Below are 14,734 nucleotides of genomic sequence, written 5' to 3'. Positions count from 1 at the left end.
GACAAAAATGTGTACGGTGGAAAAGAATTACATTTGAGAGCATTGTTGAGAAACGGGTTAGAAAAAAAACGGTGTGCGCATACAGAGCTACATAGACCGTGTAAACACTTCTAAAATATCCGAGAACAATCAATCAATCAATCAATCAATCAATCAATCAATCAATGACGCTTATATCGCGCATATTCCGTGGGTACAGTTCTAGGCGCTCTGCAGTGATGCCGTGTGAGATGAAATTTTATACGGCCAGTAGATTGCAGCCATTTCGGCGCATATTTACCTTTCACGGCCTATTATTCCAAGTCACACGGGTATAGGTAGACAATTATTAACTGTGCCTAAGCAATTTTGCCAGGAAAGACCCTTTTGTCAATCGTGGGATCTTTAACGTGCACACCCAATGTAGTGTACACGGGGGGAGGGTTCGGACACCGAAGAGAGTCTGCACACAAAGTTGACTCTGAAATAAATTTCCGCCGAACCTGGGATCGAACTCACGCTGACAGCGGCCAACTGAATACAAATCCAGCGCGCTACCAACTGAGCTATATCCCCGCCCCCAACATCTATATCAACTGAAATTAGCATAGGCCTACTTATAATACTGTCTGCACATGTGATTGCATCAAGTGTGGTTTTGTTTGTTCGTTCGTTTGTAAATGTTGCTTAAATGTTCGATTTTTATTTTATTTGTTGTTTTGTTTTTTTCTCCTGTGCATGGGTCTTTGTTTATTGATTCTGTAATAATCAAATCCAAACAGAACATACATATATATGTTTATATTCAAATATGAATTAGGACAATTAAAAATAGTCATTAAAGGACAAAAAGTTCAACAAACAGGAACCAAAAACATAAAACAAGAATGCGAGGACACACCCAAAACACAAGACACAAGAATTACAAGAAAAATATGACAATACGTAGGTACCTATATTGTTTATAACGCTTATCAAAATCAATATTTGCAAAAGGAGTTTTTTGTTTTTTAAATAGCCAAGAAGTTGCATCCCTGAATAAACCCACAGTATATAAATTGCCTCTTGAAATATAGTTTACATCTATCAATGCAATCAACATTTTCATTAAGTTTGAATTTGTAACCAAACAAAACTGGACAGAAAACTCGGAGTCCACATGCATTTCGGCAAATTGTAAAATTCATGTACATTTATCTGTATGGGATATGAACACTCACAATTGCTTTTATGAAAAGAAAAGTTGTAAGAAATATAATAGTATATCTGTATTTTAGAGGCTCTGTTTGCATCCCCATCGCAAAGAAATCTCCAGTTTTACATTCAATCCACTGCATGCTCAAAATAGAATAAACCTACTGTTAAATTTGAATACTCAAATCTGACTAATTTACGCCTTTGGCATAAATTAAGAATTCTAAAAATGCGAAGACGTTTATCCTTGCACTATTTTTGTTTCAAACAATTGCAAAAGAATATGGAGTGTTAATATTAATTATTGTCACTGTTTCATGGTTAATGCATGACTATAGTTACTATAACAATGCAAACCCTTTAAAATATATTACATTTCACGTGTGTTTGTGACATGCGGCAAGCAGTCTCTAACGAAAGTTGCAAAAGCCATATATATACAGGCTTATATCCATTTGTATATAGATTTATTTTGTTTACTAGCTATACAACGAACACATATTTTTGAATGTTAACAATCTAAGTCTCTCTCTATATATACAAAATATACGCTTCACGTTTTCGTGTCAAGAAAGAACTCTCAAACAAACAAAAACTATGCACATAAATATTTTCAAGTGTGCTTATTTTTTGCTCAAGCTCATTGCATTTTAGAAGTACAATGTATATAATGGTTAACCATGAAACCCTCTCAAAAGTGGTTTCTTCGCGGCGCTTGGCTTAAATAAACGAATGTTGCATACCATTGGGGTTTTTTTCTGTTCAGTTTGTTTGGTTTTGTTGTGGGTTTGTTTGTATGGTTTTGCTCACGGCAAATACATTTTTAGAGTTTTTAATTCAGTCGAATCATGGTATAAATGCTCAGTGTGCTTGTATATACACTGTGAAGCCATTTGGAGCCTGTAAAGTCTGGTTTCTTTTTGGCTTTTATCAGTGTCAACAAAGAGTAGTCTCCAATGAAAATCAACAAAACAAATAGATGTTTCTCTCCTCTTTAAAAACATCGATAACTTTTAACACATTCATCTCACTTTTACAATATTCATAAATCTCAGTTTTGACAATTTGAAACCACTAACATGTGGCTACTTCTCGGGTGTAGGTGTCACTGAATCAGTAAAGAAAAAATTAAGAAGAAAAACAAACCGGACAAACAAAGAAATATACATTGTGTTCATAAATGTTGAAGTTATTTTTCCTCCTCGGAATATCTATAAAACCATGTATTCAAGCCATTGTCAGCAATGTTAACTGTTAACCATTTGAAACCTCTGAAGTTCTTTTGTGGCCACGACATAGAATGCTAAAATTGACTATATTGCAAAGGGTGAAACATATCTGTGTGTTTTCCTGCTATCCCCTTTCATTGCAAAGAAACCCCAAGAGTATTGACGCATTTAACCAAAGTAAACACTGTTTACCGTCAACTATTTAAAGTGTTATAAAGCTGCAGGTTTATGCATATATTAACGGTTTTTTGGCGTCAGTAAGGCGTTATCTGTCGTTCTTGTTTCTTCCACTCGTTGGAAAGAATCTCTAAATAAGCCCATCCAACTCGATGCTCCAGTATAGTTCACACTATTAACCTCTTGAAGGCTTTAACGTTTGATCGCTTCACCAAAGTTTAGGCCTAAATCAATGAACTGCACTTTCAAACGGTAAATCCATAGACATGTATATCCATGTATTAGTATTCCTTCTTTGAATATCATTTTTTCAAATAAATCTCTGGATTTTGTTTAGTTTTTTTTTTTAGTTAACTGGTCACGATTTGAAGTATGTGAAGTTTATTTTTCATGGCCGTTCGTGCTGAAAAGAAAAATCCACCGAAATATATATCCGATCCCCTATATTTATATATATATATATGGAAGTATGAGCTCACTGCAAAGAAATCTCGCAAGCGTTTTAATCCAGTTGATCCAATATACCATGGTTAAATCTGTTCACAGTTTGAAGCTTATATATATAACAGCAGATGATATCACGATTATTGGCGTCAAAATCCACAGTCATACATCCACGTTCGTTTTTGTTTTTTTTTTCTTCTCTCTCTCTTCTCTCCGTCACTACACAATGAAATCTCCCCGAGTTTTGAACTCATAGTCAACACTGCTAACTGTTAACCATTTTCAAGCGGTCTAAAAGCTGGCTCCTTGGCGGCTTTAGGCGTCAATAAAGGGTCAGTTAGCGAGGTGGGAGGAAAACGCCAATGAAACAGCAATAAAACTCACCGCCGCCTTCGTAAATCTCAGCTCAGCTCGCAGATAATGTCAATCCTCATTCGCCCTCCCGCTTCTCCGTCTTTTCTTCTCTCCGCTCTTTCCTTCCTTCTTTCCTTCCTTCAATGATCTGTGTACACTTTGAACAGTTTGTATAAAGAAATTCTTGTCGTATGTCCCAAGAAAATGGGTTATTTGCAAAGGAGTGAGTACAGAATGTAGAAAACACTGAAAAGGTATTAGCTTGGCTGAACTGACACTTAGTAGAACAGTAGTAGCATGCAAAGAGTTTCAGCAGCATAAAGCAGTTTGAGTTTATTCCGTTGTCTCTTTTCTCAATGCGTCGCGAGGCAAAGCTTGTATCGTGCGCGTCACGTTACACTTTTTTTTTCTTTTCGGGTGGTCTGGGATTTGGAAGAGACTGCTGCAGGATTAGCATGGTAAGCTCGGTCAAGTCTTCACGCAGGTTTTTTGGCAAGCTCCAGCCTGTTTAGTCTGCGGGAAGCCCCCCATGTCTCCAGTTCGGCGCGGCGGGAGTAATTACGCACTGACCAATCACAGACCTCGATAGAACGGCGGTAGGGCGAATGAATGCAGTTATCAGTTTCACCCGCTCGTTTGAGTGACGGGCGAAGCGCGGCGCGGCACGAGGCCTAGCTAGGGGCTAGAAGCGACTGTGACTGACAGGAAGGGGGCGGGGCTTCGCGAGGCCGAATTGATTTCCGTTTCAATTTCGCCCTTGTGACCAATCGACGCGAGCGCTTGAATGCACAGCGGCCATTGTGTATGGGTTGAGGGAGGGGGTAAAGGGGGTGAGGGGAGGAGGGAGGTAACACTCTCGCTCTTCGCTTGTGAAAGCAAGCGCCCCTCTTGGAGAGACAAGAGAATAATGCTACTAGTTTCCATGTCAGTTTTGTTTTGCAGAAGGTCACACACCCGTAATATTCATTTGCCACTCGAAATTCAGCCACCGCCGGACTCGGAGAGAAAAAAAAATCAAATGAATGAACGATTGCTCTTCTAGTTTCCTTGTAATTACATCGGCTCCGATTGAAAGAAGTCTGAGAGAAATTGATGTCGGGCTCTCGGTGGAATCGCAGGGTTGGGGGACAAATGATGGATATCATTGGATGTCGCGGTGAGCGGAGAAAGTTGCAAGCAAATTGAATCATCCCTTTCCCGAGGTAAAAATTGATCAAGGTAAATGGAACGCCGACTCGTCTTGAGCTCAGCTTGTTATTTTCCTCTTTTGCGAAAGCTTCGGTGGATTTGGTTTTTGGTTTTTTAATTGTGTGTGTGTGTGTGTGTGTGTGTGTGTGTGTGTGTGTGTGTGTGTGTGTGTGTGTGTGTGTGTGTGTGTGTGTGTGTGCTCTGTTTGTGAAGAATCCTACTCACGGAGCAGTAAGATTACTTTTGTGTGTGTGTGGGGGGGGGGGGGGGGATTGGTTTTTGTGCCAGGGACGAAGATTGTTAAATGAAGAGCGCTCTTCTTGAAGATTCTTCTGCCGGGATTAGGTCATGCAGCCTCTCCGGCCTGACATTCCAAAACAAAAAACAGATTTGTAAAGACTCTGCGGGGGAAGGGGGTGGATGGGGGCGGCCGGGGTGGGGTGTGTGTGTACGTGTGTGTGTGTGTGTGTGTGTGTGTGTGTGTGTGTGTGCGAGTGTGTGATTGTGTGTGTGTCATGTGTGTGTGTGTGTGTGTGTGTGTGTGTGTGTGTGTGTGTGTGTGTGTGTGTGTAAACTCAGCAAGAGAGAGAGAGAGAAAGAGACAGAGAGAGAGAGAGAGAGAGAGAGAGAGAGAGAGAGAGAGAGAGAGAGAGAGAGAGAGAGAGAGAGAATTATAAAAGATCACCTCTATACGTAATTAAGCTTCTTTTTTTATAACGAGTACGACAAATCTTGCGTATGGTATAAATATTGTTTTGCAAGCACGCACTTTTCTTTAATTTTGTCTAAAGTGTTTCCGCAAAAATCACCAGCATCATTCTTAAAATGATGCTTTATACGTACTTGCATGCATGCGTGGGCACGCATCTTCTTTTTTTATTTCGCTAATGACATTCCTCGTCATACATTTTATTTGTATTTCCTTGTAGTAAATATGAGTGAGCGTGGTCTTGTACATTTATTTTTAATTTTCATTGTGTGTGGGTTTTTTTCCTGAGCGGTATGAGTTGGTTTTCACAGTTGGTCAATCGCTGTAGGTTATTCTTGCTCACGAAACCGTGAGTTCTCATTATTAATAGGGCTTATTTCAGCAAACCTAGGGGGTACTGCATGAATACAAACAAACACACAAACAAACAAACAAACAAACAAACAAACAAAACAACCAAAAAACCAACCAAACAAACAAACAAACAAACACACGGAAATAAAAGATGATCTAACTTGTAATATCGTGACAAGTCGATAATGCATGCCCATCATGGCGAGTTAAAATGACGAGAGTCGAATACAGATCCTGTTGTCTTATAAGACTCTCTGTGTATAGTAAATTAAAAGACATGCACACGTGTGCAAGTGCGTGACATGCAGACTGTACCATTTGGCCTGCTAGGAGGGAGTCATCCTATATACTCGTATATATATATATACAGCTGCGTTTTTTTCTCATTTAAAAAAAACAACCCGTAATACATCCTTTCAAGGTTTGAGATAAGACAGAGATTTAAAGTTAAACTCTGAAAATGCTGATGTATATATAGGCAGTACAAATCAATGTCAGCGCTGTTCAAATTATATAGGACAATGGCAAATCAGTTTAATTAGTTTTTGCACGGCGGCCAATAACAAAAAAAAAATATAAAAGTTGATGAAGCAAAACCCCCCACCCCCCACACATATGCTCACACACACACGTACAAAGCAAACAAACTTCTGTGACCAATCACAGCCCGATTTCTATATGCCGATTTCTGATTGATTGTCCGACGACTTTTCACTTGAACATAAAAGAAAGGACTGGTGTCCTTGCTGAAGAGATGGTGATCGAATTCCAACCGTTCAGTTTCACTGGCATGCGCGTTTCCATCATTAGTTTATATTTTTGTATCAATTCTATTTCAATTGTAAGCGCTGCATGGCATTGAGTTCTCTTTCCCCTGAAATGTCACCATTTTCAACTGTCTTTCAAATTAGCAGTCGATGTGACTGAACGAAATAGACTTGAAACCTACATTAGACGAGGGGTGATACCCAAAAAACAAAAAAAAAGAAGTGAGAACCTACTTTTGATACGAACTTAATCGAAGTTAAGCAAGTGATGGTTTTGCACTAAACTGTGAGTTTCAAGATGCAGCACTTTTTGTTGTTGTCTTCCAGTGCATTCGCAGAGAGCGATACTTGGTTTTTTTGCATTTCTCAGCTAACATCAGCCTCCTTTTCAACGGGTCCGCAGACACTATAATGATGTGGTGATTCTATAGACCCTATCGGTATTCCAAGCTCTCGTAATCTCTCGCAAACTTCAGAGCATAGCAAAGCATGCGGTACAGCGATCTCGTGCGAGCTGCACAAGCCAAGGTTCGAAGTTCTCGCGATGTTCAAAGCATAACAAAGAGCGTGTCTCGCGAGAGCTGCTCAGATACCGAAAAGGTCTATTGAGACGACGTCTGCTTGCAAATTCTATACCGATCTGTTAAAAAAAAGGAACTGCATCTTGAAACTCCTTTCGTTTTGTTGTGAGTTTCAAGATGCAGGTTTTTTTAAAACAGATCGTATGGACATGTGAACGTAAAAGAACAATAATTACGAAAATCAGGTCTTCCAACATCAAAACCAAGTCCAGCGCAGCAGACTGAACTGGCACGCTTTACTATCGCTGTGCGTGGCGTGCCAGTTCAGTCTGCTGCGCTAGACTGGGTTTTGATGTTGGAAGACCTGTTTTTTGCAATTGTTCTCTTGCGCTCACATTTCCATACCACCCAAGCGCATTGTTGGTTTTGTACCAAAATTAATCCCCAATTGTAATATTTATTTGTGTTGACGTTTGCAAAATGCTGAATTTTTGCAACCATACTGAAAACAGTGATTACAGTTTAATAAAACTTGTCTCAAAAATTCCAGTACGTTCCAAACAATCATCAAAATGCCATGATAGTTTACATACTCTTTTGAAATTGTGCTAACAATACGCATGTCAGATGTTAAAGCAATACAACGAGCCATTACAAAAATACAGGATTTTTACCCTTTATAGCCCACAAAAACATGACGCCCAAACAAGCCTTTTACGGCTTCTGACGAGGCTGACACCATTCTTCTTCAAAATGGCAAAACAACACTGCAAGGAACAACAGCTGAACCAAATGAATTTGTGTGGGTAGAAGGGCGGGGATGTAGCTCGGTCGGTAGCGCGCTGGATTTGTATCCAGGTGGCCGCTGTCAGCGTGAGTTCGTCCCCACGTTCGACGAGAGATTTATTTTTCAGAGTCAACTTTGTGTGCAGACTCTCCTCGGTGTCCGAACACCCCCGTGTGTACACGCAAGCACAAGACCAAGTGCGCACGAAAAAGATCCTGTAATCCATGTCAGAGTTCGGTGGGTTATAGAAACACGAAAATACCCAGCATGCTTCCTCCGAAAACGGCGTATGGCTGCCTAAATGGCGAGGTAAAAAACGGACATACACGTAAAATTCCACTCGTACAAAAAACACGAGTGTACGTGGGAGTTTCAGCCCACGAACGCAGAAGAAGAAGAAGAAGAAGAAGAAGTATGGGTAGAAAATGAGTTGTTCTTCCATTGAGATCAATTGCTTATTTTGATTTGTTGTGTAGTTTAGTATAGATCTGCAAGTTAGCTTTTGCGAATTTGATTTTGGGGGGTGTCCTAGGTTTGCGGTCCAATCCATAAACACTAATCTATGAAAATTTAAACTCTTTATTTCATACGGTAGGGGAATGAATTACTTTTCTGGCAATATAAAGTTTGGTTTTAATATAACTGGCCGCATCACAACGATCTATACAGCTACATGTATTCTTTCTTTCTTTCTTTCTTTCTTTATTTGGTGTTTAACGTCGTTTTCAACCGTTCAAGGTTATATCGCGACGGGGAAAGGGGGGAGGATAGAGCCACTTGTTAATTGTTTCTTGTTCACAAAAGCACTAATAAAAAAATTGCCCCAGGGGCTTGCAACGTAGTACAATATATGACCTTACTGGGAGAATGCAAGTTTCCAGTACAAAGGACTTAACATTTCTTACATACTGCTTGACTAAAATCTTTACAAACATTGACTATATTCTATACAAGAAACACTTAACAAGGGTAAAAGGAGAAACAGAATCCGTTAGTCGCCTCTTACGACATGCTGGGGAGCATCGGGTAAATTCTTCCCCCTAACCAGCTAAATGTATCTGTGTACTTTTTATGACGGGTATAGTGTAGAACTTATAATATACTGAAGGTTAATAACGAAAGAATTAAAAACGTTAACAAAATAATAACGCCGGAAGTTTTCAACAGCAACACAAAGCCTCAAATTAATTGCTGAGACACTGAACTATCGTTAAAAAGACTTCCTAGCTCAGTTGGTAGTGCGACGGGCGCAGTGGCGTGGTGGTAAGACGTCGGCCTCCTAATCGGGAGGTCGTGAGTTCGAATCCCGGTCGCTGCCGCCTGGTGGGTTAAGAGTGGAGATTTTTCCGATCTCCCAGGTCAACTTATGTACAGACCTGCTAGTGTCTTAACCCCCTTCGTGTGTACACGCAAGCACAAGACCAAGTGCGCACGGAAAAGATCCTGTAATCCATGTCAGAGTTCGGTGGGTTATAGAAACACGAAAATACCCAGCATGCCTCCCCCGAAATAGGCGTATGGCTGCCTAAATGGCGGGGTAAAAACGGTCATACACGTAAAAATCCACTCGTGCTGAAAACATGAGTGAACGTGGGAGTCTAAGCCCATGAACGAAGAAGAAGAAGAAGAAGTTGGTAGTGCGCTGGCTTTGTGACCAGTTCGTCGCTATCATGCAACGTTGGTTCGAATCCCCGGTTCGGCGATAGAGGTTTTTCTTCTCCGAGTCAACTTTGTGTATAGACTCTCTTCGGTGTCCGAAAACCCATGCGCACGAAAAAGATCCCAAATTCACAGCGAAAGACTCAGGACTTGGAAAACACGAAGACACGCATGCACTATCTCTCGTTTCTGATTATCATGATCGTATCTTGATACTTTGACCATGCATATACGGTGACGTCCCGACTCGCCCCTTCCTAACTCGTCCCTTCCTAAATCGCCCCTTCCTAACTCGCCCCTTCCCATCTCGCCCCCAATTATCTTGGGTTTTACCAGAGAGGCGATTCGCCTCCGCTCGAATGCGAATGTCCAACTGTCAGTTCCGTTACATGTCATATTGCTTTGGTCACGTACACACATATACTTAGACATAATCAATGTATGTAAGGTTAATTAAAAATGCGAATGTCCAACTGGTGACGTGAAATTGCATTTGCCACGTTGCCTCACAAACACATATTCATAGACATGATCACAGTTGTTGGTTAAAAGGTAAGATTAACTAAAAGACACAGGTAAACGTGTCATTGGCTCACGAAGTGTAGCCTATGCGATACTAACTTTTGTCTGTCTGTGCGTGCGTATGTATGTATGTATACATGTATGTCTGTGGTAGAAACTTTAACATTTGAAGACGTCATATTACATTGACGTCACATTATGACGTACGAGGGTTAGACGTCACGCGATGGAATTACTGAAAGTCTCGGTGATTGTTATTTTGAGCGGGCCGAGACTATTTGGCAGTCGTGTCCATGTAAGTAGGCTACATGCAGACAGACAGATCTAGATCTAGTGTCTCGCTTTCTTGCACAGTTTCACCTATGCTCTTTCTGTGTGTGTGTGTGTGTGTGTGTGTGTGTGTGTGTGTGTGTGTGTGTGTGTGTGTGTGTGTGTGTGTGTGTGCGTGTGTGCGTGCGTGCGTGCGTGCGTGCGTGCGTGCGTGCGTGTGTGTGTGTGTACTGTGTGTGTGTGTGTGTACTGTGTGTGTGTGTGTGACGGAGTGATTGAGTTTGTGTTACTGTTTGTCGATTTCTTACGTGAGCCTTGAAGGCTTCGCCTCTTGTTTTTTTACTAACTTGTTCTGCACGAGAAACGTCAAAATTCAACTTCATCGCATGGAATACGCGGGGGCGAGTTGACACCCATCTTTCTTTCTTTCTTTATTATTTTGGTGTTTAACGTCGTTTTCAACCACGAAGGTTATATCGCGACGGGCAAAGGGGGGAGATGGGATAGAGCCACTTGTCAACTGTTTCTTGTTCACAAAAGCACTAACCAAAAATTTGCTCCAGGGGCTTGCAACATAGTACAATATATGACCTTACTGGGCGGAGAATCCAAGTTTCCAGTACAAAGGACTTAACATTTCTTACATACTGCTTGACTGAAATCTCTACAAAAAATGGACTATATTCTATACGAGAAACACAGTTGACACCCATGATAGATTCAAGGCAAGCAGAGCGTGAAGTCGGCTATTACAAAGCGGGGGCGAGATGGGAGGGGGCGGGTCGGTACCTCGCCGACCATACAAACCCAATGCTGGCGTGTCGAATAAGACAGCCACAGCGGGCTTGTTTGAGTCAAAGTATCACACCATATCCTCAGCGTATTTCCAATACCTGTCCCAATATAGGCCAACTGGTCTATAAGAGGACGTTAATCCCAACTAGTCAGTCAGTCAGTCAGTCTCCACGGGGTCGTTGAGCGTTGTCACATGCAAGCTTTTACCAATCAGAATAACGGCCTTCAACTTGGTCAGTCACCCAAAAGATCCACAGCCTGGCTGTTTCGTGCATGCGGAGAGTGAGATTTTATTTTCGAATTAACTTTAGAGATTGAGATAGTTCACACTCAGTACAGAAAGTAGCTACTTATGTTTCAAATGTTGGGTAGTTGGCCAAGTTGAATTGAGGATGCTCCTCTTACAAGAAGAAGCATGGACAGATCTGCAAGAGTGAACCAAGGAGCTCTCTATCAGTACTCCTTGGGGTGAATATAAGCTGAGAAACAACAAGAAAATTGGTTGATTATAATCAACATGGCCGAAGCAAGGTTTTCATAAAAGAAGCGGTATTGTACGGGCACATGTTGAATTTGGGTTACATGTGTTGCAGAGTATTTGAAAATCCGTAGGCATAAAAACATGCAAAGAAGAGTGATAGGTCCCTGTTGTGAATATAGTCAAGTGGATAAATTGATTACTTATGTTTCACACTAGTTTTGCTGTTACAGCAGTCCCTCTCATGAACGGACACCCTTGGGCCAGTGCAAACCTGTCCGTACATTGCAGGTGGCCGGTCACGGGAGAGCCCCCCCCCCCCCCCCCCCCCCCATCACACACACTCAGGCACACTGACGGACTGAGTGAGTCTTTGCTACTGGTGAACGAGCTCTACTTGTCCTAAAACAATAAGGTCAAACTACTACAACTTATAACTGAAAGGAAAAAAACTGTCCTGTAAAAATGACGTTAAATCAACAGTGTCAGAAAAAGAGAGATAAAACAAATCCTCAAATTCCTGAGGATACAGGCACCCCATGAAAGCAGCCACGAACATACTCACAGAGGCGCTAGGCACACATGCTTGTGCAGATACTTTGCAAAAATATGAATTGAAAACCTGCATATGTGGTAATTTCTTTTTTTTGTGTGTGGCTTTATTGAATACTTCAGGCAGTGACTTTTCCCTGTCCAGTTTTCTCTTTCGTCTCTCTTACCCCTTTCTTACCACTCCCCCCCCCCTTCCCCTCCCCGGCCACTCCCTTTACCTAGCCCCGACAGCACAAATTTGTAATCTGCAAGGCAGAGTACACATTTTCTAATACCCCCATTCCACTGAGCCGTTCTCGCTTACGTTCTTGTTACGATCAAGGTCGGCTGACACAACAATCGAACGCTACGAAAACGGTCATTTTTGACGTATTTGCGCTCCAATAACATTCTGTTAACGATCGTAACGATGCCGTACAGTTCGCATACCGACCATAGAGCGTATCCATGGCGATTCAACACCGTTCTCTAACGTTGTCATTCCGATTATGCACCGTTCAAAGTGATCCGATACCGTTCGATTACCGAGTCAACCACTCTTGTACCGTTGTACACAGATCTCTTCCGTTCTATTAACAACCCTACAACGACTGTAGCGTGCAGATAACGTTCCATTCGCGTTCTGTTACCGTTTATTGTAAGGATTTGCCAAGTTCTATAAAAGCAGAGACCAATTCTATCAATATGCAGTTGCTTGCTAGACATCAAGATGGAAGGAGATCAGTTCTTTTTCTTCTTGCTGATGCAGCACAATAACTTGCATTTACGCCAGCTTGCCCTTGTACAAGAACTGATGAGGAGAAGAAGACGAAGACCCCCAGCATTTTGGGTGAGACCATGGCTGACTGCCCAAAGGAGACTGATGTACGGACACTTTCATTGTCTCATGAGAGAGCTAAGGATAGAAGACACCGCATCCTTCTTCAACTTCATGCGAATGGAGCCCCAGATGTTCGATGAGTTGGTTGACAGACTGTCTCCTAGGATCACTCTGCAGGATACCAACTGTAGAAAAGCCCTGGAGCCCGGCCTCAAGGTTGCTGTTACCCTGAGACACCTGGCCTCTGGTGACCGCTACCCCAGCCTCTTATACGCCTTCAGAGTTTCACGTCACACGATTGCCAAGTTTCTTCCACTGGTCTGTCAAGCGATAGTTGACGAATACAAGGATGAGGTCATAGCATGTCCAACCACCGCAGAGGAATGGCAAGCCATTGCTGATGAATTTGAGAGAAAATGGAACGTCCCTCACGCTGTCGGTGCCCTTGATGGGAAACATGTGGCTATTCGGAAGCCTCCCCAGTCTGGAAGCCTCTATTACAATTATAAAGGCTTCTTCTCCTTGGTGATGCTGGCCCTGGTCGACGCCGACTACAACTTCATTTGGGTTGACGTAGGAGCCATGGGACACATGTCAGATGCACAGATCTACAATGCTTCCGAAGTAAAAGAGTGCTTCGAGGATGGGACCATCAATTTGCCACCGCCTCAGCCAATGACCAACGATGATAGGCCTATTCCCTACTTCATGCTCGCCGACGACGCGTTCGCCTTGCGAACGTACCTCATGAAACCATACAGCAAACGTGGTATGACTGATGCAGAACTCATCACCAACTACAGAATATCCAGAGGCCGCAGAGTTGTGGAGAATGCATTTGGCATTTTGGCCAGCAGGTGGCAAGTTCTCCACACCACGTTACAACAACATCCAAAGGTGGCAACAAGTGTGGTGGAAGCTGCAGTGTGTCTTCACAACCTCATGAGGATGAGATACCCAAGACTTCAAAATGCTGAACTGGACATAGAGGATGCAGCCCACAACATCGTGCCTGGAGATTGGAGGAGACGTGCCCCAATGCATGGACTGTATCGGGTCCGTGGAGCAAACCAAGCTTCCACCGAGGCGAAAAGGCAACGGGAGTATCTGAGACTGTACTTCAACAGCCCTGCTGGAGCTGTCCCTTGGCAACAGGACATGATTCGCGTCAGGCGCCAGTAACTCTGTCCACTTCTTCGGGGGCTTTTCCGCTAAAATGACCCCACCCACATTTTCTCAAGAGAATAGAAGCTTCTGGTTGCATTTCGATCTATAGGGGCTTTATTTATTTTATGTCGCACTTGTTGTACCAACACACCAATTGCATGTGACCTTCACCTATTAGTTCTAACCTCTGTGAAACATGGGTTCCACGCAGAACTTGGAATTGAAGTCTCTTGTGAAACCCCAAATCACCACACATAATCGGCTTTTTTTTTATTGTTTTATATTTTTATTGTTATTTAATTATCATTACTATTTTTTTTTTAGGGGAGGGGTCGTGGGGGTGGTGGTGTGCGGGGGCTTTTTGGCTGCTCATTGCTTAGAACCGAGTTAAGTTATTACAAATCCGTAAAATCCTTAATAGCGGACAAAGCCTACGGAAAAGCAATCGTTTTATTTCTGTCCGTTGAGACTGTAAAGGCACGTCACGTGACAAGGGCAAGCAGACGAAACAACAAGAACATTTATTAGCGGACTTTAGATCGCTCAGCGAAACTTTGATGGCAGTGATCTTTTTCGTATCCAGTGCGCTATGAGTATGACACACCTTTATGAACCCTACTTCGCCAGAACAGTTGCTGACGAAATGCATGTCATCCGTTTATGGGAAGTAGAGTTCTTCTCGATGGAGCATCGGATACGAAAAAGATCACTGCCACCAACGTTTCGCTGAGCGATCTAAAGTCCGCTAATAAATGTTCTTGTTGTTTC

The 14,734-nt window shown here is 42.3% G+C and overlaps 2 protein-coding genes across 2 annotated transcripts in view; one reads left to right on the top strand and one right to left on the bottom strand.

The window, feature by feature from the left end:
* Positions 1–3,709, bottom strand: part of LOC138947347 (homeobox protein Hox-B5a-like) — a 93,760-nt gene extending 90,051 nt beyond the window's left edge. Inside the window, exon 1 of the mRNA XM_070318803.1 lies at positions 3,408–3,709. The gene's annotated coding sequence lies outside the window, so the exon portion shown is untranslated. The remainder of the gene's footprint in view (positions 1–3,407) is intronic.
* An 8,979-nt stretch (positions 3,710–12,688) lies between these two features.
* Positions 12,689–14,005, top strand: LOC138946548 (putative nuclease HARBI1). Its single transcript, XM_070317990.1, has one exon. It carries the CDS (start codon positions 12,689–12,691, stop codon positions 13,979–13,981), a length of 1,293 nt encoding a protein of 430 aa, XP_070174091.1. The 3' UTR covers positions 13,982–14,005.
* The last annotated feature ends 729 nt before the right edge of the window (positions 14,006–14,734 follow it).

Source organism: Littorina saxatilis, linkage group LG14 (assembly GCF_037325665.1).
Source record: "Littorina saxatilis isolate snail1 linkage group LG14, US_GU_Lsax_2.0, whole genome shotgun sequence".
Taxonomy (NCBI): domain Eukaryota; kingdom Metazoa; phylum Mollusca; class Gastropoda; order Littorinimorpha; family Littorinidae; genus Littorina; species Littorina saxatilis.
The sequence above is the reverse complement of the archived record's forward strand: the minus strand, read 5'-3'. Positions and strand labels throughout refer to the sequence as shown.

Bases quoted from the DNA above. Each gene is read 5' to 3' on its own strand.
- LOC138946548 (XM_070317990.1), top strand. From the start codon at position 12,689: ATGGAAGGAGATCAGTTCTTTTTCTTCTTGCTGATGCAGCACAATAAC.